At 47.1% G+C, this 26,997-nt stretch overlaps 1 protein-coding gene across 4 annotated transcripts in view; it reads left to right on the top strand.

Annotated features, from left to right (window-relative positions):
- Positions 1 to 26,997, top strand: part of LOC146864068 (prolactin receptor-like) — a 620,035-nt gene that overhangs the window by 551,903 nt on the left and 41,135 nt on the right. For all 4 annotated transcript variants that reach the window (XM_085630985.1, XM_085630991.1, XM_085630988.1 and 1 more), the window contains 2 exons: positions 5,798 to 5,930; positions 10,453 to 10,622. In XM_085630985.1, coding sequence (XP_085487111.1) covers positions 5,798 to 5,930; positions 10,453 to 10,622 — 303 coding nt within the window. The remainder of the gene's footprint in view (positions 1 to 5,797; positions 5,931 to 10,452; positions 10,623 to 26,997) is intronic.

Here is a 26,997-nt window from a genome sequence, read left to right as displayed (position 1 = left end):
CAATTATCCCACAAGTGCCAATTGTGACTTTCAATTTATGTGTAAGTGTGTGAAGGAGGTACACAGCTATATATATTGACTGCATCAAAGGAAAAGAAAATGCTATGTGAGAGAGAGGGAGTGTGGTCTGGCATCACCTAACATCCTGCATCTGAATAAGGTTCATACATTCTCCTCCGATTTGCCTTTCTCCGCCCTACCTCAGGGGCTAGGATTTGACAGCCTGACACAAAAAACATTCTGAGCCTCCTTCTGAGCCTCCCTGGCCTTTTCTCGATTTAGCTATTTGTGAGTTGTGAAAGATTGTGACCTTGATAACAGGACAGGGTCCTGTGGCATCCACTGCATTTGATTAGTTTTTATTGCAGGCTAGTGAAAGCTAGCCTACTAACATGAGGTGGTGCACCATTAGCAATCCCATTGCCTTCATCTGAGTTTAGATGTTAACTCTATGGCCTATGAAGATTTGGGATCCAAGGTATCCCATTTAATGCTAGATAAATAGCAAGCCCTCCACATTAATAAGGTTTTGACATTTATTAGTACTTGGTTGTGTGTTAAAAGATCTAACAATCAAGTTAAGTTTATTCTGAATTATCCAAGTGCTGACTCAACTCTTCATCCATTCAAGGCTGATAAAAAAGTTCACCAATGAATTGCATAATTTTGAGACCCATTATGGTCGATTGAAGCCACTTGAGGTTCTGTGCAAGACGCAGACTGTGTCGTGTCTATGGAGATGAGACTTATGTGTGTTTGCTCCATTGTGGCTCTTGAGAGTGTATTGAGCCTCATGGCTAAGTGTGCATTATAATTGCTGGGAACTTTCTAACCAATCTACTCTCTGATGCTGTTGGGCATAGTATCCATCTTATGGGGATGCACACTGCCACTGTTTTCAAGTTTTCTTCTTGTGTTTTCTTTTATTTCCTTGTTATAGTTATACCTTGGTTTTGGGCGACAGAAGCTTCATGGGAAGAAGTATGGGGTGGGGTAGTTGGGGGAGGGTCTTATTTTGGTCCTGATGGGATTTTTCTTTTGTTCTAACTTTGTTGTTACTTTTCAAGTTTTCATTCAGCATGCCCACTAATGCCATAGTCTAGGTTTTTATAGCGGTGCTTCGGGTTCCCATGGAGGGACAATTCAGGTCCGTAGAGAGTCCCCAAGTGTCCTATCACCATCACACCGCACACTCACATGATCACAGTACCTCTTGGAATACTAATAGTCTCAAAAGACCGTATCAAGAAATCAGCTGCTCTATATCAAATGACACGATACAGGCCAGATATAGTCCTTTTGCAGGAAACCCACCTGTATGGCACCCACAGCCCCTTTGTCTGCTGCTTCAGCTATGATAGGATCTTTCACTCGGGCTGTGCTAGAGGCTTCAGGGGAGTGGCCATCCTCCTGCACAAATCCTTTCCTTTGACATTAACCAAGATCAATGAGGAACGCCAAAGGAGGTTTATAAGGGTTGAGGGCTGTATGGCTGCAAGACAGCACAACTTCATCTTGAGTTATGCCCCGCCCAAAAGCTGCTGCAGCCCACCCTCCAAGCACTCCGATCCTTATGGTTGCCCTTCCTCTGGGGACCACCCTAGTGGGAGGAGACTTTAATGCTGTCCTGGATCCCAATCAGGACACCTTGATGACATCCCGCTCTGGCCATCAGACTCGCTTGGGATGTCTATTGACCCTGGCTGACTCCATGGGCCTATGTGATGCATGACATTTCTGGTACCTGTCGCTGCGGGCATACACAAACTGATCCGCAGCTCACAACACAGAGTCTCGGATCGATTTGCTATGTCTACCAGCGCTGGACATCCTCTCGCGGCATTTCATCCGAATCCTCCCTCTCGATATATCTGACCATGGCCACCTGTGGGGGAATGGAGCTCCCACCCTAAGATTATACGTCCTATCTGGAGATTTAGTGCATGGCATCTGAAGGCCCCTGAATGTGCCTCCTTGTAGAAGGGAGTTGCAGGCCTTCTTTCAGGCTAAAGAAGGCTCGGTGTCATCGAAGATGGTGCTGTGGGCATCGAGCAAGCCTTCCAGGAGGAGACTGTTGAAGGTCTATGTGAAGCAGCAAGAGTCTCTGCAACAAAAGGAGGGTGACTGACCTTGAAACTCAAAACCTTAATTTGGAGTACTGCTTCCAACAATCTGACACAGAGAAGACTCAGCGTCTCCTGGTGCTGGCGCTGGTCAAGCTGCAGAAGGTTGCCCATGAGGAGACAAAGTAATGCTGGAGGTCCTAGACAGAAAGAGTTTAGGAACATGGTGACAAATCAGGTAAATTAATGTACTGGTTGGCGACGTGCAATGTCTCCACCAGAGTGGTGCCCGCCATTAGAGACTCGACTGGTCTTCTCCAGTAAGAGTTGCTGGAATCCTATTCTCTGAGATATTCCGCTGCCCTTTATTCCATCTTCTTTGGCTCCTGAATTAGACCAGCCGCTGACTGAGGAAGAGGTCTACCAAGCCAGACCTGAAATCAGGACCAGGTCGATTCCATTTTAACGCCCCACTTGCTGAATTTCCGCGCTGAGTTCTACGCTGAGGAGGTGATACAATGGGGATCATTCTCCCCAGGCTTGGACTGTGCCTCCATTGTTGTTATCCCCAAGGAGGGTCTGCCTCGGGACCGGTGCTCCTCCTACTGTCTGTTCTCACTTATTAATGCGGACATTAAGATCTTTGCTTAAGGTCTGATGGCTCGGTTGACCCATACCCTACCACATCTCATTTACCCGGATTAATGTGGGTTCATGCAAGTCAGAAGCACACGTCACTGCATTCGCCGAGTGCAGATGGCTCTCTCACAGGACCATGAGCTCCTCCTTGGGGATTTTTGTAAGGCCTTTGAAATGGTCTCTTGGGACTTCCTGTAGGTGGTCATCCTGCAGGCTGGCTTGAGAGGGCTGTTCCACAGAATGGTACATCTCCTCTACCACAACCCCACGGCTCAAGTTGAATAGTTTTTTTTCCACCCCTTCCAAACCCGCAGGGGCACGCGCCAGGACTACCCCCTCTCCCTATTACTCTTTGCTCTGGCTATTGAGCCACTGGCGTGCCTCATACGCTGCGATGTGCGGATACTGGCTGGAGGTGGAGGAGTGGGCTTGAAGACCGCGAGGCGTTAGAGGCAGATGATATTCTGCTTTTTCTTGGGGACCCTCCAGCCTCCGGCTTCTGAAGCATGGACATTTTTCGTCTCTATGGCGAGGCATCTGGCCTTCGCATTAACGCAAGTAAATCAGTATTGGTCGAGGTAAAGAGTGCCTCTGGGAGACAAGGCTGTTGCCCAGCTGGCTCCATAGTGCGGAACTCATTTAAATATTTAGGGATTCACATATCTCTCCTCCCGGACCTGGACTCTTCATTTTTAGCGCTTGGCCCTTGATGAGGACCTGTACCATTGGAATAGCCTGCCTCTTAACCCCATGGTGCGCAGCACACTCATTAAGATAATACGTCTCCCCCGCTATTTGAATGTCTTAGAGAATTTCCTGTATCCCATACCCCGAAGGTGGTTCTCTTCTGCGACTTTCAAACTCACCACTTTTATTTAGGTGGATAAGCGCCATAGAGAGGCATTCAACTAAGCTCGGAAATAACCCTTCGATGGAGGTTTGGCGGTGTCAGACATCAATGTTCACTGTCTGGCAGCACAATTGGTGCCCATCAGTGATTGCTTCACTGTAGGTTGGGATGGCCCTGCCTCCTGCTTGGAATGCCACTTGATGGGTTTTGACGGCCTCCTTGGCCAGCACTATGGGGGCCGTCTGCACCCAAGGGTGACCTCATGTACACAAGTGGTGGTTTATTGCTGGAAAGCGGTGTTGTGCCTTATTCGATGTCACCGCCATTTGACGGAACTGACTCCCCTGTGGCAGGGCATGTGACTTGAACAGCTCTGCAAAGTAGACGGCTTTCACTAGTGGGACTAAATAGGAATTACTTAGCTGGGAGATGTGTACAAGGGTAGTAACCTGATGTTCTTCCAAGAATGAAAGGATCAGTACACTATAGCAAACACTCAACTTTTCCGCTTCCTTTAACTAAGACATAAACAGCGGTCACATCTTCCCCGGATGCTCGGCTCCTTGAATACAGCCCTCTTGAGGTCAAGCTCTTAATGGGGTGTCTGGGAAAGGGAGCGATATCTCAGGTCTACCGCTCTCTGATTTTCCATTCTCTGGATGGCTTTGATTCCTTTCGGTGGAAATGGGGTGGATGAGCTGGATAACGATGATTGGAGGAAGGTGTGCCTGGCTCCTAGGGAGTTGGCAATATCTGCACACCTGCGTATGGTAAAGATAAATTACCTACACGTGACCTATTTATCCCCATGTCGGATGCAATGGATGTTTTCTGCTACTTCTACTGTCTGTGTATGCTGCACATTCCCCCCCACCGCCCCACTGATTTTTTTTTTTCTCATGGCGTGGGACTGCCTGGTGCTGCGACCCTTTTGGACTGCGGTGGATCAGGAGATCTCTGCGGTACAGGAGCATCTGATTGAATTGGGTCCCCGAATTGCAGTACTGGGACTTGTGGAGGCGTTAGGGGGTCTGCAATCTGAAGAGCTCTTTATAGGGGTGGCCTGTCTGGTAGCCAAAAGTGATGTTGCTCGGCTGTGGAAGCAACCTTCACCCCCTCGATACAGCTGTTGCGGGTGGGAGTCGTTTGGTGCACCCAGCAAAATAAGCCAATTCTATGAGGCACGTGGATGCCCTCACAAGCATGATAAAGTGTGGGGGGAGTGGTCGTCTTATTATGGACTGTCCTCATGAAAGGGTCGACTATGATTGTTTTGTCTTGTGAACTGTTGTGACTCTGAATGCTCAGGTTTTACTGCTTGTAATGTTGGATGGTGCCCCTGTATTTGAGACCTATTATTAACAGATCAACGGAAATGTAAAACTATGGTGGCAAGTAAAATATCAAAGATGATTATTATTACTACTGTATTAGGAATGTTCATTATAACTACAAAGAATTGATCTGAATGGAGAGCTTGATGGTCACCATCAGAAACTGAACGTTTACATGTTTTTGAATTGTTCATCTTGAACTATATTAAAATCAACAGAGCACTTGCTTAACTACCTTTCGGACTGTTTAAATATAAATCAAAGGCCTGGCCCCCAAGGCTCCCAACACCTTGAGACGTGTTACCTCGCTTAGTACGTTGCACTCAGTGGCCTCCTTGCTCCATTTGATTTTATGGGTATGAGTAAAGGGAACTCTCGCAAAATGAATTGGGGCACATATCCAAGACTGTAGTGCACAGAGACCAGTCATTGCTGCACGTGGAGGAAAATAATTAGAGGGCACATTGACGTGGTGTAAATATGCGGATTTTCATTGTATAGTTGCAGAAACTTAATTTTCATGCCAACCCGCATCCTGCGTCATCCATTCAGAATCTCACCGTACTGCAGTCACACTCAGTCCCAGGTCCTACAGGGAAGCACAGTGCAAAAACATTACAGAGGAGAATTCGTATCACTGACCTTTTGGTTTTGGAATGTAGGACAAGTATTATAGGACAATGTAATGTTTTTGGAACTATACATTTACATTTATGAGATATGTTTATTAATGTTTCTGCTTGAGACTGTCTCACTGCAATCGTTAGGGTATCTACCAAGCAGAGCCAATACATTAATTCTCTATAAGGCTCATCTGTGTGGTGAAAGCCACTTACTAGCCTATCATTTGAGGATGTTCTTTATAATAAATATGTATTATTAGAAATCGCTAAATCATTTTTGTTCCACAGGAGAATCACTTCCGGGAAAGCCTGTTAACATCACGTGCCGATCTCCAGACAAAGAAACTTTTTCCTGCTGGTGGAAACCAGGTTCTGATGGGGGACTTCCAACTAACTACAGCCTGCTGTACAAAACAGAGGGGTAAGGAGTAAAACACACCTTCCTCATGCCATGTGACTAAGAGTACCGAATCCTTTGGTTGTACAGTAGAATGACTTGCCTAATAGCAGATGATGGAGGACCACTTTGAGAGGAGCCCTTCCTTGCGCCACACTTATGACTTTCTCTCATCCTACAAACTAGAAAACTAGGTACTTATTCTGAAATGAAGAGTTGGACTCCTCGGAGTAGCGTCATCAAGCCGTGAAGATTTAGTTAAAAGCAGGTGCTGTGAAGGTTGAGCCTGGATAAGTGTATTATAATTACCACAGCCAGACTTAAAATCAAAATCCACTATTCATAGATCTATAAATAGTAAAAATGTAACTGACTTGGATGAGTAAAGCAACAACATGACACAAAGAAAATGGAATAGCAACACAGACTAACTAACTTATATAATATACCAGAGATCGCACACAGTATGGATGGAATAAAGGTTATATTCCATCCATACTGTGTGCGATCTCTGGTATCCCACAAAGGCAAAGCTGTTTATTTTATTTACGGAATTATTTGAGATCAGTATGGATCACAATTCTCCTTCCAAAAAGTACCTTCTAATATGCTGTTCATGATCACAAGGTGATTGCAACTGCTAAGAAAAGTCCATGAACCAAACAATATGTCTGCAACCTGTAGGCAAGAAAAACTGTTTCTAATACAGTGTTCATGATAACGAGTTATTCATTGGGTAAGTCAGCTTTGTCTCCAGGCATAGCATTTATTGTGGACAGAACCTTTGAAGATGGATAACCTGTGACACAACTGTGCTAATGACAGTAGGTTCAGGCTCCCCATCAAAGAGAGATTTACTGAAGTGGTAGATATGTGTTTGATCCTCTAGGGAAATTTCATCACACAGGCTCATCATTACTGTGCGTTATCACACAAGCACAAAGGGCACTCAAAAGGCCATGCTTGGCCAAGCTTCTGGATCTGGCTAGAGCCCAGACCAGCCAAATGCTTGACCCCAAGGGGAGCACCAGGTATGCTCAGGCATACTTCTTCCAGCACTCGGGCCACTTACTGATTGTGCTCTATATCAGTTCAGACAAAGGCAGGTAGATACTGATAAAGAACAAGGTGGGAGCTCACTAAAGCGACCTGGTACGTGGGCACAAGGAGGGAGTGTGCTCACCAGGCAAAGACATCACTTAGCTCACCTGCATTTGAAGGTTAGTCTTGGGCATCCCTTCTGTAGTCGATGAATGCCGAGAGATACATAGGGGTTTCTTGATGCACTCTGTTCACATTACAGGATTCCTTGTCCTGCTGAGCTACAGCACCCCAAATATATAAAAAAAATCTTCCCTACGACAGCACCATGGTATGAGGGTGACACCGGCTTAGGGTTTACAGCAGCCTAGGAGAACTCAGAGTGATCCTGTGGAGCACTGCATCTGAAGTGCACAGTCCATTTTCCATTTAGGGCCCCTCAGGCTACGTCTAAAAATAAAAGCTATAGGGGCGTTTCAGGGATAAAGAAAGAATATTGGTAATTGGACATCTGTAGCTTCCATTGGAGACAGTCATGTTTACATGCATTTAATTCGTAGATCAGGTATTTTTGTGATCATTTTTCATATCTTCATGTCTCAGTGTTAGACCAGTGCTAGTGGATTTACACCTGCTTGGAGATAGTGTCTAGCATATCATCCTTGATTCCTTCAGCCTCTGCACAGTACTTCAGTGAGTCCCAAGCAAAGCGGCATCCAGCATTGTTCCATGAAAGCCCAATCAATGCCAGATTTTCAGGATAATCACTGCAATTAATCCGTTAGCCACTGAGGCTTTTCTTCCCCCAGTGCGGAGCCCTATTTTTAATATTAAGCATACTAAGCACTCACAGCTTCATACCCCCCCCCCTTCAAATGGTGTCCATGCCAAATATTTGTATTTTTTTTTCTAACATTCTGTGGACTGTAAAGTTACCCAAGGAATGTGGATTCCTCTGAAGGGCACTGAGAAAATAAACAAAATATAGCTAAATCCTATTGTTTTTTTGTGGCAAAAATGGGCTGCACTAGAAAGTGTTTTTTTCTTCTAAAAACGGCACTAAGGAAAACTTTGTTGTGTTAGGATCATAATCAATCCAGCTTTTAGGAAAAAGCGGAGTTTTTAAAAAAACTACCTTTTCACCTCAGGTTTTGCATTTTTTAAATGTTTGTCCATTTTCCTAATGTGTTCGGATTCAACCTATTCTCAGTTTGTAGTGTAAATAAATCATGAAGCTTATGGGTGATCCCTGAAAGCTACACATTTCAGGAAATTAGAAAAAAAATACGATTTCAGCAAGGAATCACTTGTATATATAGATCCCTTGAGATTTTCCCAATTAAATTTATTGTGGAAATTAAAAACATGAAAATTATTTGAAAGAATGCCCGTTGGGACAATGTTTTCGTCTATACTTTTTTGTCACGATGGCCAATTCCAAAAACATTTTACCGTTACGTCTGTTGAACTGTTATGGTAATAGCCATATGTAGGGTTTGTAAGTTCTCAAAAAACAAGCAATATCCAGAGCCAACAACTGATCAGCACCTTGAGATGAATTTTCATTACGAACTGACAGTGCAGCAATTCATATGATAAAATCTAATAAATGCAAAATAGGTGTCAAGGAAATCTGTGTATTTCTGAAAAGTTCCCAAGATGCTGAGTTTAGCAACAGTGGTTAAGTGGTTACAAACTTTTAATTTGGGGATACTCATTAGGGGTGGGCGGAATTTGCGTAGTTCTCCGCGGAACGCGAAATTAACCAAAATCCACGAGCGGAATGGAATTTACCGCCCATGCCTAATACTCATACTATTTGTTTGAGAGGGCATTTTGAAAAAAGTGCTATTTATTGCACACTTACTTACATTTGGAAGCCAAAATTAGAGAGAAATGTAATGGGTGAAAACAAATGCTTTACTATTCAGTATTCTCCTGATAAAAAAGCACCCCACTTGTGTGGCTTGGCAACGTGACCGTTGTACAAAACACCTCAAAACACAACCCAGAGACATCACATCACCCAGCAAAATCAATGTTTTTTTCCCCTTCAATTTGTGTAGCTGCATCACCCTACCAAAACCAAGAGAGTCCAGGGTAGTGTGATTAATGAGGATCCCATTACATTTTTGTGGGATTAGGAATGCCTTGCAAACCTTAAACTTTGGTTAAAAACATGCCTTTTCCTTACATTTCTGTTAGGGAACAGTCCAGAAGCTGTGTGGATCCTCAAAATGTCTACCACTGAGCATCCCATCACATTTCCAGACAAAAATATTACCCCACTGTTGTGGCTGGCTTGCACCCGCAACTCAAAATCCACAAAACAAGACGTGGAGGCGTCATGTGTCAGCAATCAAAAACATCTTTTTTACGACGTGGGTAGCTTTGAAATTTGAACCATAGCTTAACCACCACCCAGGGAAACCTATCACATGCAAACATTTCTGAAAACTAGACACTTAGAAGAGTCCAGGGTTATGCGACTCATGTGGATCCCATGATATTTTCATTCCCAGAAAGCCTTACAAACTCAAACCTTTGCTAAGATCTCACACTGCCCTCACATTTCTGTGAAAGAAAGTTCTGAATGCTGTGATCAACACAATTCCTACCACCCATTATTCACACGTCTTCCAATACAAATGATATCACACTTGTGTGGTTGGGCCTAGTGCCCGTGACAGGAACCACTCAAAATAAGGACCTTGCAAAGTCTGTATGGCCTTTGCGTGGCACCTGGACCCAGCCACATAAGTGGGGTACTGGTTTTTTCAGAAGACCTGTGGAGCTCCCATTTCCAACGCTGTCTCCCACTTCCCTAGCTGTGCAGTACAGTCATTGTTATGCCTCTCTGCACCGATCAGGAAGTGAAACCAGTGAGCACTAATGACACCCATTGGTTTAACTTTTAACCACTTAACATCAGCAAACTGCATGTTACAATGATTGGAAAGAAAATAGTTTTATGATGTGAGATAATCTCTTCCCTTATGTCCTAAAAGCATTTTCCCTAAGATAAATATTTCTGGTGCTAAGGCCAGAAACATATTCTTTTCCAGTTCGAGAGACTGCTTCAGATTGACACTCGCACTGTAAAATGGTGGAGCGTTGACATTCTGCCAACGCTCACACATACAAAGTTAATCCATTCCTATTCAGATTCATTTAACTTTATCCTAGATGGATATTCTGGTACCCTTTAATGGATCTGACACTAATAAACCATCTTTGAACATCCATGTACTATGAGAGGACTTTAGCCCTGATCTATCACTTGAAAGTACTCTTTCAGAGGTAGGTTTGAAAAATATGTATAGTAAATACCAGGGGAGCAGAAAAAGGAAACTACTTTCCAAGAACAAGCTGTTATGGTATATTAATAAGCCAAGCTGAAAATGTTATGTAAACTCATTAATGTAGCTAGAGGGCAAACACTGTGTTGGTGAATCCACCACTGCAAATATATTCACTGTCTTTTTACCTGTTCTTTTAACTTTAGAAAAAACTATTACTCTGAATGTCCAGACTACAAAACCTCTGGTCCCAGCTCTTGTTTTTTTGATAAAAAGCACACGTCAATCTGGATGATGTATACTATCATTGTGAATGCAACAAACGATCTCGGAAGTACTGCATCTGATCCGGAATTCGTGGATGTAGCGTATATAGGTAAGTGTTTGCTATTTTTATGATACAGATCTGTAAAAAAAATAAATTGCTCTTGATTTGCCCAGTTACAGTGTAGGCAATGTTTTTCTTTATTTGATATTGCATAGGTAGGCCAAATTGCAAAATGTGTCCATCTAATCAGCAGATCTATATCTTGCTCACTATTTTCTCTTACCATGATTTTTGATGGACCCTCGTGTAAAGGAGGGAGAATGTTTTGTATGCTGGAAGTTTGCAACCTGCGAAGCTTGAGAACACAAGCTTTGCACACTCCTGCCATCTACTATTGGGTTAGAATCGTTATCAATTGTTTTTCTTTAAAGAAGAGATTTAAGTTTTAAGGTGACTCATGAGGACTCTCCCTAAAACCCACAGTGTACCATGAAACACACTCCACCGCAAGCTTTGATTGTTTATTATCACAATAGGGTTCGGACTTGTCCTTGAAAGTTGCATTCAGTTGCTCAAGGAAGTATACAAAATTGGATTCTGGTACACTAGGACATCATTGAAGAACATACCAAAGTACTGGCCATGACGAAATCAACTGCCAACAGCTGAAGAAGTATACCACCAAGTACATCTCACATCCATCAACCTTCTTCAGTGCTGAATCATCGGATGGTCTTACAAAAATGACTGAATTGGAAGGAGGGTGCTACTGACATTTTGCACACCCTAACCAGGAATCATTACAAAATTAAACCGTGATTGGTATGCTGTGAGTGCATATTCAGTAAAGCTGAAGATCTAAAGTTTACTAAAACAGAGCAATCCCCACCTCATGTCATTTGTCTTCATCCCTCAATGAGCTACTATCTGTTTTCAAGTGAAACCTTCCAGAGCAGTAGTAGCTGCTGAACCTTTAAAGCCGTGAGGGGGGCGCGCTAGGTGGCGCACAGCGGAATGGCTGCCTGTGGGTGAAGCTCCCGCAGCCCAGCGGCAAAATCCTGTTAAAAATCCTGCCTGAGAGTGGCGAATCGCTGCCAAAACGAGCCCTGGTGGGGTCCCGCACTCCGCTGCCGCTGCCGGGGCTTTGCCTTGCCCTGAGTACCGCGGCGAGACCGGACTGAAGAGCTGCTGCTGACCGCGCCGGCTGGCGTGCGCTATCGCCTGGTGCGGTGACTGGGGGACGGCCGCCACGCGAGGGCGGTGCTGCACACGCGGTCAGAGGGCCTCACTGCACTACGGCTGCGGAGGACCTTCTGCTGCCTTCGCCCTGGCCTGACCCTTCTACCGCGGCGGCGGTTGCGCTGGGAGCTGGTGGAGGGCGCATGCCTTGACGGGGAGTGCTGCAAACGACCGCGGCGACCACGGCGATCGTCCCCCCCGGCCGTTCCTGGGCGTTGCGGAAGCGCGGCGCTGCACAGCCTGCCTGGGCGCTGTGGGGACCCATCCACCCCCGCTGTGGCCCCTCTGCTCCCCCGCTGGATGAGAGAGTTTGGGGCCCGGTGAGACCGGCTTCGCTGGCGGCGGGAGCCTGGGACCGGCTCGGCGTTCCAAACCGGGAGGCCTACGTCTGGGAGCGCGCCGAGGCAGCAGCGAACCTGCAGAGCTCGCCATTGGCCTGGAGGCGCTGGATCCTGCTTCCCTCATCGACCTGGATTCCTTTGGGGAGCTAAGGCTGCTACGAGTGAGTACCTGGGGGTCCCGGTTCGGGCCCCTCTGCCCCCCCCTGTCTGGCTCGAGACGATTGGTGGCCCGGAGTGAAGGAGATCCTGCTGCCTACTGTCGGAGGGAGTTGTGGCCCCGGGTGATCGAGCGCAGCACTGGACACTGGACCCGTCCCTGCCGCGTGGTCTCACCCCCGTTGGAGGGGGTTGACAGGTGCTCGTGAGGAGATCACGGGGCGCGTGAGCCCGGATAGCTGGGGCGCTTCTGCCTCTGCGGAGCTGCGTTCCCCCCTTGGTTCCCTCGTGTCCCGGCCATCCCGACTATATCCTTACCTTTACTGGGGTCTGTCCGTTGGTGTCGGCATGGGGAAACCGGACAGCCGCCAACCTCGCCTCACCTTCGAGTCGAAAAAGACCACCCGGTCCCAGCCGGAGGCCGGCGCGGGGGGCCCGGCACCAGTGGACGCCCAGGCGGGCGACGACGTCAAATCCATCCTGCTGGATATGCGGCAGAGCCTGGCGACCATAGTGGACAAAATGGACTCCATGCAGTCCCGTATGGACTCAATAGTGCACAAGGTGGACAGTCATGGAGAGCGAATCTCAGAAACGGAGCGGCGTGTCTCAGATACCGAAGACCGCACGACACAACTATCGGACACCGTAGCGCGCATGGACAAAGTCCTTCTCGTGATAGCGGCCAAGAATGAGGAATTAGAGGCGCGCAGCAGGAGGAACAATGTTCGCCTACTTGGCATACCGGAGTCGACCCACACAGGCAAGATGGAGGACTATGTGGAGGGCCTACTGCGCGCGGTGGTGGGGACTGACTCCCTCTCCCAGCAGTTCATTGTTGAAAGGGCGCACAGATCGCTGGCTCCGAGGCCACCGCCGGGGGCCCCCCCCCGCCCTATCATCGCCCGTTTGTTAAATTTCCGGGACCGGGATGCGGCGCTCCGAGTGGCGAGGGAGAAGAAGTCCCTCTCGTATGACGGCGTTACCTTTACTATATTCCCAGACTTCACTCCAGTGGTCCAGGAGGAGCGGAAAAAATTCATCCAGGTTAAACAAAAATTGCGAGCTGCTCAAATTGACTATGCGTTGCTCTACCCTGCTCGACTACGCATCACCCACCAGGGGAAGCAAATTTTCTGCACTAAACCCCAGCAAGCTGAGGAATTTTTGAAGCGGGTCAAGAGGCGAGATATGGATGGCCCGGCCTCGCCGGCCGCGGAGTGACAACGCAGGATCGTTGACCTGATGCTTCTGTGGCGGATGATTGACAGTTGGTAAGCTGATGCAGATGTATGCTGCCACGGACCATGATATGGGGACTTAAAGACCTGGCTGCGCTGTGGGTGGGGGGATGTCACCGGGGCCCTACCTCCTTTTACCGCGCACCTGACTCTCAGGACATATCACCTCGCTGGGCACTCCCTGTCCCTGGAGTGGGCTCGGTCCCTGGCCGGGCGCAGTCCTGTGGATCGCGGAGACACGGTGTATCCACCTAGACTGACCTCCGAAGGGTATTACCCCATTGTTTTCCTGTTTAAATGTTAATCCCTAATGGTGTTGGCCATAGAAAGGGTTGGTTTTGGGGTGGGGAGGATGGGGACTGTCCAGATGGCATGATTGGGATGCTGCTGTGGGTGGAGGGCGGAGGGGGGGGTGGGAACTTTTCTTTGCGGTTTGTTAGTGTTAATTGGTGTGTTGAAGTGTTTGCATTATTTCTTCTGCATCCTTTTAGGGGCGGTGGTGACATTGGCTTACTGATTCTGAGCACTGTTAATCCTTATGGGTGATCCACAGACACGCAGGGACTTTACTGGGCAGCTTAATTTTCTGACCTGGAATGTGCGGGGGTTGGGGGACCCCAGAAAGCGTAGACAGATCCTGGCGTACCTAGATAGACATCACATTAATGTGGCCTTCCTACAGGAGACGCACCTGGACCCGTCCAGGCCGTCACTGTTTGCATCTAGGTGGGCCATGCACCGTTCCTTCTCCTCTTATTCCACCTACTCTCGGGGAGTCGCAATTCTTATTAAGAAACACACCCCCTTTGTATGCCTGGGTGAACTGACTGATAGGGAGGGCAGGTATTGTATTATCTGGGGTCGCATTGGTATGGACACGCTCACACTGGCGTGTTATTATGGCCCCAACTCGGATGATCCGCAGTGCCTTCGGGCGCTCTGGGGGGAGATCCTGGACATAGGCTCCACTCACCTGATTTGGGGAGGAGACTTCAATGTTGCTATTGATCCCATGAGGGACAGGGCAAACCCCAGCCCTCAACACTACTCTCGCTCACAGGCATATGTTCATGACCTTCTTACTGAGCGCCATCTGTTGGATGCATGGCGCTCTAGGCACCCGGCGACAATGGAGGGCACGCACTGGTCGGCCGCACACGCCACATGGGCAAGATTGGATTATTTCTTGATCTCTCCAGGCCTTGCTCCCACGGTCTGTAGGGTGGAACACCTGGCACGCACGTATTCCGACCATGCCCCGGTACTGATGGGTATGGAGCTGGTTGATCTTGCTGGCTCTCCGATGTCCTGGAGATTGCAACCTACTGCCCTGCTGGATGAGGTCTTTCGCTCGGAGATTGCACAGGAAACCGAGAGCTTCTTTCAGCGCAATGGTGGGACGGTGGATAGTGTCGCTGTAGTCTGGGAGGCCTTTAAGGCTACCATCAGGGGACTGTGCATTTCGAAGGGGGTGGGAGTCCTCAGGGACCTCCGTAAGAGCCTTAGCAAACTGGAGATCGCTCTCCGGGCCTTGGAGACCGCCCCTGGGTTCCCCACTGATGCGGAGGCGCAAGCCAAGTTCCGTGATCTCCTGTCTGACTATAAAGCCACCGCGGACAGGGAGGTTCGGTTTAGGGGGAAACACTTCCAAGCGCGTAGGTACGGTGAGGGAGAACGGCCGGGTAAATTCCTAGCATGGGCGATACGACCGCCCCGTTTCAACAACCACGTACTGGAGATCCATGGATCTTCGGGGGCGCTCCACAGGGACACCCAGTCTATATTGCAAACGTTTGTTGCCCACTACACTGCATTGTACTCCTCTACCCATGCGCACAAGCCGGAACTGGACAGATATTTTGAGGACATCACACTAGGATGGCTTTCTGATAGACAGCGCCGGTTCCTCATGGCTCCTCTGGGGGTTGACGAAATTCGGGAGGCCATAATGCAGATGGCCTCGGGGAAGGCCCCGGGCCTTGATGGCCTCCCGATAGAGTTCTACAAGTCCTACATTGATATCCTTGCCCCGATTTTGAAAGAGGTGTTTGACGAGGCTCACACCCTGGGGAAGCTCCCCCCCTCCATGAGAGAGGCACTGATTACCTCCCTCTTAAAGCCGGGCAAGCCGGCGACGTCCCCAGACTCGTATCGGCCCCTGTCCCTCCTTAACTGCGATGCAAAGATCCTTGCTAAGACCCTGGCTAATCGCTTGTCGCTCCTCATGGCGGGACTGGTGCTCCCGGATCAATCGGGCTTCATACCCGGAAGGGCGACGTCGCATAACTTGCGTACACTGTTTGCGACCTTGCAGAATGTGGATCCCAGCCTACAGATGGTGGCGGTATTCTTAGATGCTACGAAAGCGTTTGATTCCTTGGAATGGGATTATCTGGTGGCTGCACTGACTCACATGGGTTTCCCCCTGGTGTTCCTGGGCTGGATAGCTATTCTCTATGGAGGTCCGTGCGCCAGGGTCCTGGTCAATGGCAGGGTGTCCGCACCCTTCGGAATTGCACGAGGGACCAGACAGGGGTGTCCACTCTCCCCACTCTTATTCGCACTGGCGCTCGAGCCTCTAGCCTCGCGACTCCGACAGCACCATCAAGACTGCGCGCTGTTCTGTGAGCAGAGACAGATATTGCTGTCGATGTATGCAGACGATATCACTCTGTACGTGCGGGACCCACAAAATAACTTGAACCCTCTCCTCCGGGAATTCTTGAGATATGGGGAAATGTCGGGAGTACAAATCAATTGGTCGAAGTCTCAGATTTTCCATCTTACTGATGGTTCCCAGACCTTCCCGCTCGACTACCCCATAGAATGGAGTGAGTCCGATGTCAAGTACCTAGGCATTAGGATCTCCCGAGACAGGGAGGAGCTTATGCGGATGAACTACGGCACGACGTTGCTGCACATCTCCTCTTGTGTCGACCGCTGGATTGCGCTCCCCCTGTCGATGGCTGGACGAGCAGCCCTGATTAAGATGGTGGTGCTTCCTCGGCTCTTATACTTGTTCATGAATATTCCTTTTCCCCCGAGCAGGCACTTCTTTACTCGTTTGAGATCTGAATTGATACGTTTGGTATGGGGTGGGAAGAGGCCCCGCTTGAGGTGGGCTATGATGACTTCTCCATACTCGTGCGGCGGATTCGATATACCGGACCTGGAACTGTACTATCTCTGCGCTCAAGCGCACTATGCTTACTACTGGTTCCACCCGATCGCTTTTATGCCCCAGCTCGCAGCGGAGGACTGGCTAGCGGCGCCCCTGCCCCTGTCTGGCCTACTGCACAGTGTGCTCCCGTACTCCACTGCCAACTATAATGCTCTGCAGGGCACGGTGAGGGCTTGGCTGGAACTGTCGAAGCGAGTGGGAAGTCCGCTCCTGTACTCCCCTCTTCTCCCGCTTTCTTATCACTCACAGCTTCCTCTTCTCCAAGAGAAACTGTTTCAGGATTTGCTCCGCAAGCTGGGCTTCCATAGATGGGGAGATCTGTTTTCGGACGGGACCTTTCGTGACCAGGGTAGCTTCTTTGATGGTCACACGCCAACCCCCCTGGAGCTTTTCACCTACCTTAGACTGCGGCACGGCATGAAGACCATCTTGCCAGATTTCCCCGTCTGAGCCTGACACCATGGCTCCCTTGCACGGGGTCCTTCAGGCCACTTCGCCCTCTCATTTAGTTTCGATACTATATCATGCAGTCCGCTCTGATGCTACACCTGACGTATCCCGGGCACGTGGGGAATGGGAGCGAGAGCTGGGGCTGGACCTCGGGGATGACAGGTGGACCTACTGCTGTTTGCAGACGGCACAGATCTCGGCGAGCAGTAGACACCGCATTATACATTTTAAATTCCTGAACCGTCTCTACTGCACCCCGGCCACCAAATACAGATTTCAGCTCCAGGACTCGGACAACTGTGAGAGATGCCATGCCCCCCAGGCAGACTTCCTACATCTGTCCTGGATATGCCCCACTATCCAGAACTACTGGACGCAGGTGTGCTCCGCCATTTCACAAATGATAGAGCTGCCCTTCGCACCGGACCCCATACAGGCGCTACTGGGATACACCAAGCCTATCCCACGGGCGAGTCGCAAATTCGTTACGACGGTGTTACTGCTGGCGAAGCGACGCGTAGCTTGTCGGTGGGGACGGGGACGGGCTCCGAAATTTAAGGAATGGCTCAGGGACCTGGTGTACTGCCAGGAGCAAGTACTGACATACTCCGAACTGCTCCCTGACCGGTCCCGCCCCGCCGATATCTGGGGACCATTACAAAATTACTTATTGCAGTATCCGGAGGCTCTGACAACAGACGCCCCTTCCCTGACCGATGCTGGCCCGGACCCTACCCTCACTGATGGAAATCCTACATAGGGGAGGCTGTGTGCTACTGTGGACATGTGGGAGGTGGGTTGCGGCTCTGGCGGCCCCTCAGGGCCTTTCCATCAAGATGCTCCAGGGCGCGAGTACTGTCTGTGAGTGTATGTTATACGAGCCCGTTTGACCGAGGGCGCACTGCGGGGGTTGGGTAGCGCATGGCTTGCCTCTGCTTGAAGGGACCCTTACGCCCCTGCCAGGTGTTTATAATGTGTGCTCTGTATACAGGTTGTCAAAACTTACTCTATGGTACACGATTGCTCAATTGTTCCCTGCGACTACAATGGATCTGACGTTAATGCGATATGAGACTTGCACTGTCACCTGACCCTGCTTATGGATGTCCCTTTGATTTTGTATGTATGTATTGTCCTGACATAAAACTTTCAATAAACAAAGTTTAAAAAAAAAAAAAAAAAAAAACCTTTAAAGCCGTGAGACATACATTCCTGCCTTGATACTGCACAAGTGAATGACGTGCAAAGCCGACTTTTTAAGGAGGGATCTCCCTATGAGAATTTTGGGGAAAATAATAAGTGACAAATGGTGACAGCAGCACAATAAAAATGATAAGTTATGCACATCTCACACTCACTTGCCATGGACGGCAATGCTAAACAACTGCTGCAGTCTTGTGCTGCAATTTTGTTTGCTCAGTTACTCAGACTTTCCAGGATGAAAGGTCATGCAGAGATCTTGCTCAGACACTACACTGAGGCAGTGACATCACAGAAAGATGTTCGATTGTATCTGACAAAATGACTCACACAAGTCATAAAACAGCCAGAGGGGCATGTGCCCACTGGTATAAAGCAATCAAAATCACAAATTGTACATGAATATCAAATATGAACTTTCAAACCCAGGAAAGTACAAGGATCATGTAAAAAGAAGGGATTTCTTCACACCTATCATCCCACAGACATCCTACTGCTTTGCACGCCCACTCTTACACTCACCCTTTGGGGAAAATCACAATCTAAAGAGGAGTCTTGTATCTTGGTTTATTGTTGGTTTCTTCAGGAGGAGGCATCATGAGTTCCCTCAAAGCAAAAACCTTTTCTTCAAAGAAAAACAACCCAAAACAATCCAAGCCTGACACTACATGACAGGAGTGTTCAAAGCAAGTGAATCTACAGCACTGTAGGCTGCAATTCTATTGTTCCAAGTAAATATCGTTTTTCTTATTTTTCCATCTTGGTGTATACATGGTAAAATATTTGGGGCTACATTCACAAAGATTTTGCTGTGACTTATTCTTTTAGTATTTCTGGGTTACTATTATATTCAGAAATAAAAATCTATCAAACAAGTCTCATCAGGAGACAAATGTATATTGTAGAATGTGGCATCCTGAGTTAGAAGTGAAACACTCAAATTAGTCCATACTTAAAAAAGTGGTGTATATGGTTATTAATGGTGATGTAAAAATATAGATTTTCACAAATGTTCTGTATTATGGGGCAAACATTTGCTGTAAACAGTGTAAATGCTATGAATATGTTGTTCACAAGTATGTGTTGCATATTCAATACATGGATGGTGTAGCAATGACCCACACATATTAAATAGATTATGTTCTCAAATAACTCACCAAATGACTGTGTAGCACAAAAGCTCAGTTGATGGTTTCTGGTTAGAACGTTGCCAGCATCGGTGAATCAGCGTCCTGGTGCAAATTGTATTTGCCGACGTTATATGAATAAAGAAGTGGCAAAAAACTCACCCACACTAGTCCCTTCCTATGAGTATATTTTGTGGAAAAAAATGGTGACTGCAGCAGAATAAAAATGAAATGAAAAGTTATGCACATCTCACTATCACTTGCCATAGACAGCAGTGCTAATCAAGTCCTACAGCCTCGTATAGCAATATTGCTTACTCAGTTACACAGACTTTGCAGGATCCAAGAGCATGCAGATTACGCAGATGTTACGTACTCAAACCCTACACTGAGGTAGTGATGTTACAGAAAGGTTTTCGATTGTATCTGACAAAATGACCCACACAAGTAATACAACAACAGACAGCGGGGGAGGGGTCTTCTCGTATAAATCAATCAAAATCACCAACTGCCGAAATGTAGTCTTATAGCCCACTGTCAAGGGCCATACCGGTTGTTAAAAGCCCTGAACTTGAGTTATAGGCCTGATATGCGTGCAAAGGCTTATAATGAGGAAGAGGGTCTTTACCAACCGGGATAGCCTGAGGCAGAAGGGCTATAAGGCTATATGAACTTTACACGCACTAAGGGTAGAATGTTCTAAATTAAAAAGGGAGAAACATGCAGTCAAAAATTTAAATGTTGGCGCTCCAGGCTTATACCAGCCATTATACGCCCGGAGTCAATCCATTGTCTTCATTGGAGCTCTCAACAGTCTAATATCAACTATAAACTTTCAAGCCTAGCAACACTGCAGGTATCGTTCCTAACACTAACCAGTTCAGAGCCCAGGGTAGGAAGCGGCTTTAAACGGAGAGTGATTATTGTGTAATGTGCTAGAGGAGAAGGACAAAAGAGATCTGACTCACTCACTTATTCACACCTATATCCAAACAAATTCACTACTAAAGCACCTGTTTATCACACAAGAGGCTTCATTGTCCCCATCAATTCACACATGCAATATAGGTTGGTGAATTCTATATAGATTCATCTATTAAGGTGGGTTCTGGTTCACTTGTTTTAAAAGGGATTTTCAGAGTACACTTTCACTCACATCTCCATGCATATTCACCAGAGTCAATACTTGCATGCAGTCACAAAATACACGCACATCAACAACACAGAGAGCAACAAGTGTAAAGATGTATTCAATCACACACACGCATGCTTGATCTCTGCTGTGTGCACTTGTATGCAGCCAAAACATATGCACATACACAAACATCGATACCACAGACGCAGGCAATGTACATTTACAGGTATTCTAAAATATGCGTGAGCAAACACATACATGCTATACACGTTAATGCAGCCTCACACAGACATGCAATCATAAATACACACACACCCACACAGGCAGGCGGGGTTCAGTATTATTCAGCAGGTGCAACCTATGGTACACATGTATGCATTCATAAAACAGAACGCAAGTGGCTATTGTTATCAGGTAACATACACCTATTGTTTAGGAGTTTTTTTTAATCATTCACAAGACTAAAACTCAAACACGGCTGGTCTGCACCGTATGCAATACAAATCCGAGAATTACACTGTACAGATAACCGCTTTAACTGGCAGCTGCAAACATGAATGTAGTTGTCGTTGTTGCCTTGTTCACAGTAGTTCTGTAAGTGAACGTGTGCAGTGTGTAGAATGAGGGACTTATCATACTCACACAACACTAACCAGCAGGTGATTGCACTGAAACCTATTTCCAAATATACCATGCATTGTTAAAAGTGAAAGATTTATAGGGTTGTATTCAGACAGACACAGCATAGGGATCACACCGTTACTCTTGTGCCCTTAGCTCTACTGAGGCCACTGAACGTTACCAGAGGTGACCCAAACTTAGAGGATTATTTTACTGTCTTCTTATATTGGTTAAAGATTACACAGAGGTCCAATGTTTGCCCGAAGTCCAAAGTTAAACAGAAAGTGTTCCAGCTTTAATCGGGGTCTCGTCTTACCTCACAGTTCGTAGCTTAGCAAGCAGCGGGTCTTGTAGATATTCAGTCACCGTTAACTGCTCCTATAAGCAGACTTCCAGCAAGTATATTAGAACATTGGAATGTTGAGAGCCCCACTGATGAAAATGGAGTGGTTCCGGGCTTCTAATGGTCTGGTCCAGCCGCACTACAAGGAGGTCGCTTGGGTGGTCGCACTCGGAGGAGGCGCCACAGGCAAGTGAACGGAGTGGCGAGGGCATTACTTGTTGCATGTTGCATCCCCCGCCCTGCATTCGGCGCGCTGGGTATCGGGGCCATTCTTTGTGTGGTTAGGGCGGGGCACGACTTCGGCGGAGGCCCCCGAGCCATACATTCACTCCTTCCCAAACCTGTTGCAAACAAGCCACATGATCGCGGGCAGCTGCCCCTTGCAAGAGTCACATTGGGGGCATTTTTGTGCAGAGGTCGGGGAAGTGGCACCCCGCCCCTTTGCTTATGACATCTGTCCCTGAACTGGACCAGATCTGGACGGAGGCCCCTGATTCTAAAAGGAGGGATGAACCTCCATCTATTGCTGAGCTGTTCTCACCTGACACTGCGTTTCTCATGAGTGCTGAGCCTGACTTTAGGATGGCGCCTGTGTTTTGGAACTTGGAGTATTTGATGAGTGATGTGATCATCCGTGATCAGCACTGGAGCTGCTGCAAGACTCATAAGTGGCCGTACACTACCCCCAATCTCCCTAAAGTATGTCGCCTGGCCTCCACATCTTTAGAATTTCCCCCCTGGGACCCATTACAAACAATTTCAAATTAGAGATGACCCAGCGTGATGTTTGAAATTGGCAATGGACCGAGTGACTATGTGGCCCCACCTGGGTTTTGGTCCCGCTTACTCTAACTTTTTGGGCCCCCATGAAGTACTTCTCTTCCACTGCCGATCTACCAGAACTAATCTACTTTCCAGCCCCCTGTCTCTACGCTCCTCCCATATTCCCTCCATCCTCTACTGGGGACTTGTTCTCCTATGTTTGATTATGCAACTGCAACTAACGTAACCATGCGAAACTGGTATTCTTGTTATTCCTGACTGAGGAAACCTGAGCAACATGGCTGATGCCCGGTGGAGCTGCTAGACAGCTATAGAGGAGATCAGCCCTGGTTCTTCCCCTCGGCTGTCACCTACCCAGCCGGACATTAGGCACAGTTCTCCTCGTCTCCCCACTTATTTCTCCTTCCGCTCCCTCCTTCCGACGAACTACCGTAACATTGTTCTTTTTCCTGTGTTTTACTATGTTCTTGTAACTGATATAATTTGTAACTTGTAACTCAACGATTCTCATGGAAAGCGCTCTGATACCTCCGGGTCTAGCCAGCTCTATATAAAACTTGTCAAATAAAAATAAATAAATAAATGGCTAGTAAAAGCCTGGAGCTCCAACATTCCAGTGTTTGTCACACAGCAACAGCTGTGAGCCAAGGCCTCATGCAGGCTCATGACGCCTTTGTTTTATTTATTAAAACATTCTGCCCTCTAGTGGCAAATGTTCTAATAGGCTTATAGCCTGTCAGAGCTGGTCAGGCTATAAGCCTATTAGAACATAAGGGCCCACTTCCTTGTCTTTAGCGCGGGAGTGGGCGTTTAATGGCCGGTATAGCCTCTACGGCGGGCTATAAGGTTATATTAGAACTTTAAAATGTTGAGAGCTCCATTGAAGACAATGATGTGGCATAGGGCCAGTAATTTTGTTAAAGCTCCCCATCTCCAATATTCCAATGTTTGTCTTTGCGTCTCTCCCATTTTCATTTAGAACATTCTAACCTCAATGGGCGAAATGTTCTAATAGCATTATACCCTTTTGGCGTGCGCTATTATGGGCGTTAAACACCCTCTGCCTTGTTATGAACCAGCGACACAGGCCTGTAACAACCGGTATCGCCCTCAGCACCCTGCTATAATGCTTTATAAGATTTCTCAATTTCGCCCACTTTCAGGCTCACACTGCAGCTATTTATAACCTTTTAACTGTTTGTTTATTAGACGTTGTAAATAAGTGATTTGTGGGCATTTAATAGACATGAAAACAAAACACGTTAGAGATGTATATGGCAATTGCTCTTTCTTTGAGGTTTTTGCAAAATAAGGACTTAAGCCTACACATATTGGCACATGCCAGAGAATCAAAGAGAAAGTTGTATTCTTTTGACTGAAAGAATAGATAAATGACGCTGCATGGCCATGTGATACATATGCTAATTCACATGGTCTGGGTGCAGGTTCACAGGCCTTAAATCCCATCGAGCCCACTTCAGCCTTTCTCCACCCCAAAGTCGCCCACGGTTTTCTTTCCTGTCTTCTTCATTATAAATAGAAATTTTGGATAATACTTAAAATACAACATGTTTAGAAGAAAGTGCAGAACCTATCATTCTGGGGCATTTACAAACCTCACTAACCTGTCACCCCGAGTCTTGCAGCTTTTGACTCCCGCTGAGTCCATCTGTACTCCAAGGATCAAGATGGTAGTCAAATTGGGATGGTGGGAAGGTGAGAGGACACAGGGCTGCAGCAATCCAGAAAGTATACAGAAGAGTGTGTCACAGGTGCCCACGCAGACCCATGGGCTGGTCATGTACCTGCCTGCCTTCTGCACTCAGGAGGCCGACAGCTGCACTTATCAGCTCTCATGCCTCCTCTGCCTATTGGCCAGAGTAGTGTCAGCACTCCGGCCCCGGCAGATAGAGGATAGGGCGGAAACTACAGACAGACCAGGCTTAGGCGGCAGCAGCTGCACAAGGTGGTCACTGTTTCGCCAAGGTCTAGATTGAATTAGCCAAGGCTCTATCAGTTTCAGCCAGTCAGGAATGCTGGCAGTGTCCTGGGATGGGGCTACACTCATGGTAGCCTTTAGATGGAGTGGTATCATCACCTCTAGTATTCTATTCTATTTCTATTTATTGGATTTATAGAACGCATGGCTGCCCAAGGACTTCCTAGCGCTAAAAAAGAGCTCTGACAGTGAACAATGCCTAATTATTGTGGGAAAAGCTAGGTTTTCAATTCTTCCTGAAAGCTAGTTCGTTTGGGGCAGCACGAATTTCCAGTGGGAGGGCATTCCATAACTTGGGTACCAGATGGGTGAAAGATCTACCTCCTCATCTGGCTCTTAGCTCTGGTAGTTTTGAGGAGTTGTTGCTGGCCGGATCTGAGATGTCTAGAAGGAATGTACCTAGATATCAGTTTCCTCAGTTTTTCCAGCCCAGAATTGTTAAAAGCTTTATGAGCGATGCAGAGAGTTTTAAACTTAACTCTAGCTTCAATGGGTAGCCAGTGGAGCTGTTTAAGTGCTTCACTAGCAGAGATGCGGTTGGGGATCTTTAACAAGAGTCTAGCGGCCGCATTCTGTACCACTTGTAGCCTCCTAATGACATATTTAGGTGAACCCAAATAGAGGGAGTTTCCATAGTACAAACATGAGATGAGGAGGGATTGTATCACCATTTCCCTCAGCTGCTCAGGGATTACATAAATGATCTTCCATACCATTTTGAGCAGGGAAAAACATATCCCTGAAAGTTTCCTGGATTGACAGTCCAGTGTTGGGGAGTCCACCAGCCAAATACCAAGGTTTTTTATTGCGGATTTGGCGACAGGAGGGTCGCCCATATATTTGAGCCAATGTATCAGAGGTGAGTGGATACCTGTATCTCCAAGCAACTTGAGCTCCCTTTTCCCCCCGTTCAGCTGAAGACAGCTGTTGGACATCTAACTCACCACTCTCTCCAGACAGATGGGTAGTTGATTGTTACTAGATTCAGAGCCATTAGAAAAGGACACCACTAATTGGGTGTCATCGGCGTATGACACCACCGATATTCCAAATTCCTGTACCAGCTCAGCCAACTGATGGACATAAACATTGAACAAAGTTGAACTGATAGACGAGCCCTGCGGGACCTCACGTGTGGTAGGGAAGTGCTCACCTGGAAAGATCTATTATCCAGGAAGGAGGCAAGCCACTCCAAGGCTTTTCCCTGAATTCTCACTTCCCCCAATCTCACTTTTAAAATAGCATGATCTACAGTGTCAAAAGCGGCACTGAGATCTAGCAAGAGGATGGCAGCAGACCGACCCTCATCAAGTGTGGATTTTAGCTCTTCCGTAACTGTCAGTAAAGCTGACTCAATACTGTATGTGGCTCGGAAGCCCATCTGGGTCGGATGGAAGGTATCATTGGACTCCAGCAAGTTAGACAAAGAATGGTTAACATGCTTTTCCAGGAGTTTACCCAGGTATGGTAAGAGGGAGATTGGACGGAGATTATTCAAAATTGTTGGATCGAGATTGGAGTGGCTTGATGATAGCATGTTTCCAGGCTTTTGGAACTAACGCTGAATCTAGGGAGAGATTGAGAAGTTCAGTCACCGAGGGTGAAAGAATATCCAGTGCGTCCAGTAGCACACGAGGGGGCACTGGGTCCAATGGAGAACCCGATTTGATTGTCCTAATCAACTGTCGGACCTTCTCTTCCTCTAATCTGGGAAAACAGGCCAGGGAAGATGTCGGGGGCCATTTAGCCGTTATAACAGCGATAGATTCCCTGTTGTTTGGGAATTGATCGTATAGTTTAGTCACCTTATTAGAAAAATAGGCTGCAATGTCATTGCATATTTTAATAGAGGTAGGGGGGGCATTTATATTTTCGTGTGGGTTAGACAAGGTTTTTATTACCTTAAACAATTCTTTAGGAGAGTTTGCTGCCCGGGCTATTTTTTCTCCATAGAATTTGGATTGGGCGAACTTCATTTAATTGTGGTATGATCTGATTAGCAGCTTGTAGCCAGATTTGAGGGAGGGGTATAATTTTTCCTCCAATCTCTCTAATGTTTTGCATTGTTTTTTTAGTGCGAGAAACTGCTCATTATACCATGGGGTGATTCTAGAGGAAGGTTTGCTGTTAAAGGTTCTTTTCGGTGCACAGATATTGGCGGATTGAGTAATCCAGTGTTCCCACTGCTGGTATTTTTCGTCTAAGTTCCCCGAGAGGATAGGGGAATTTTCCTTGAGGGTGGTTTCCCATGTTTTAGAGTCCACTGTAGACCAACACCTCTTAGTGAGACTTTGAACTAGAGATGTGTGCCCTTGCAGTGGCCTAGGTAAGGTGAACGTAATTAAACAATGATCTGACCAAGGTACTGGCAAGGGCTTAGAGACTGTAAGTTGCGGATCATTAGAGAAAATAAGGTCCAGAGTATGGACCTTCTCATGGGTAGGTAGAATTAGAAATTGGGTAAATTGCAGTGCTTCCATGTCGCCTTGAAACTGTCTAATATGATTGGAATCGTGCTTATGTACATGAAGATTAAAATCACTGAGAATTTTCAATCGAGTCTTTTCTATAGTAAGGCTGGAAATTTGATCAGTTAGCGCCTCTAAGAATCTGTTACTAGCACCTGGAGGCCTATAAATCAATACCCCTAAAAATGTATGTGTGGGA

This window comes from Triturus cristatus, chromosome 2_1, assembly GCF_964204655.1.
Source record: "Triturus cristatus chromosome 2_1, aTriCri1.1, whole genome shotgun sequence".
Lineage (NCBI taxonomy): Eukaryota > Metazoa > Chordata > Amphibia > Caudata > Salamandridae > Triturus > Triturus cristatus.
Note: the sequence above shows the minus strand (reverse complement) of the source record. Positions and strands in the feature narration are given on the sequence as shown.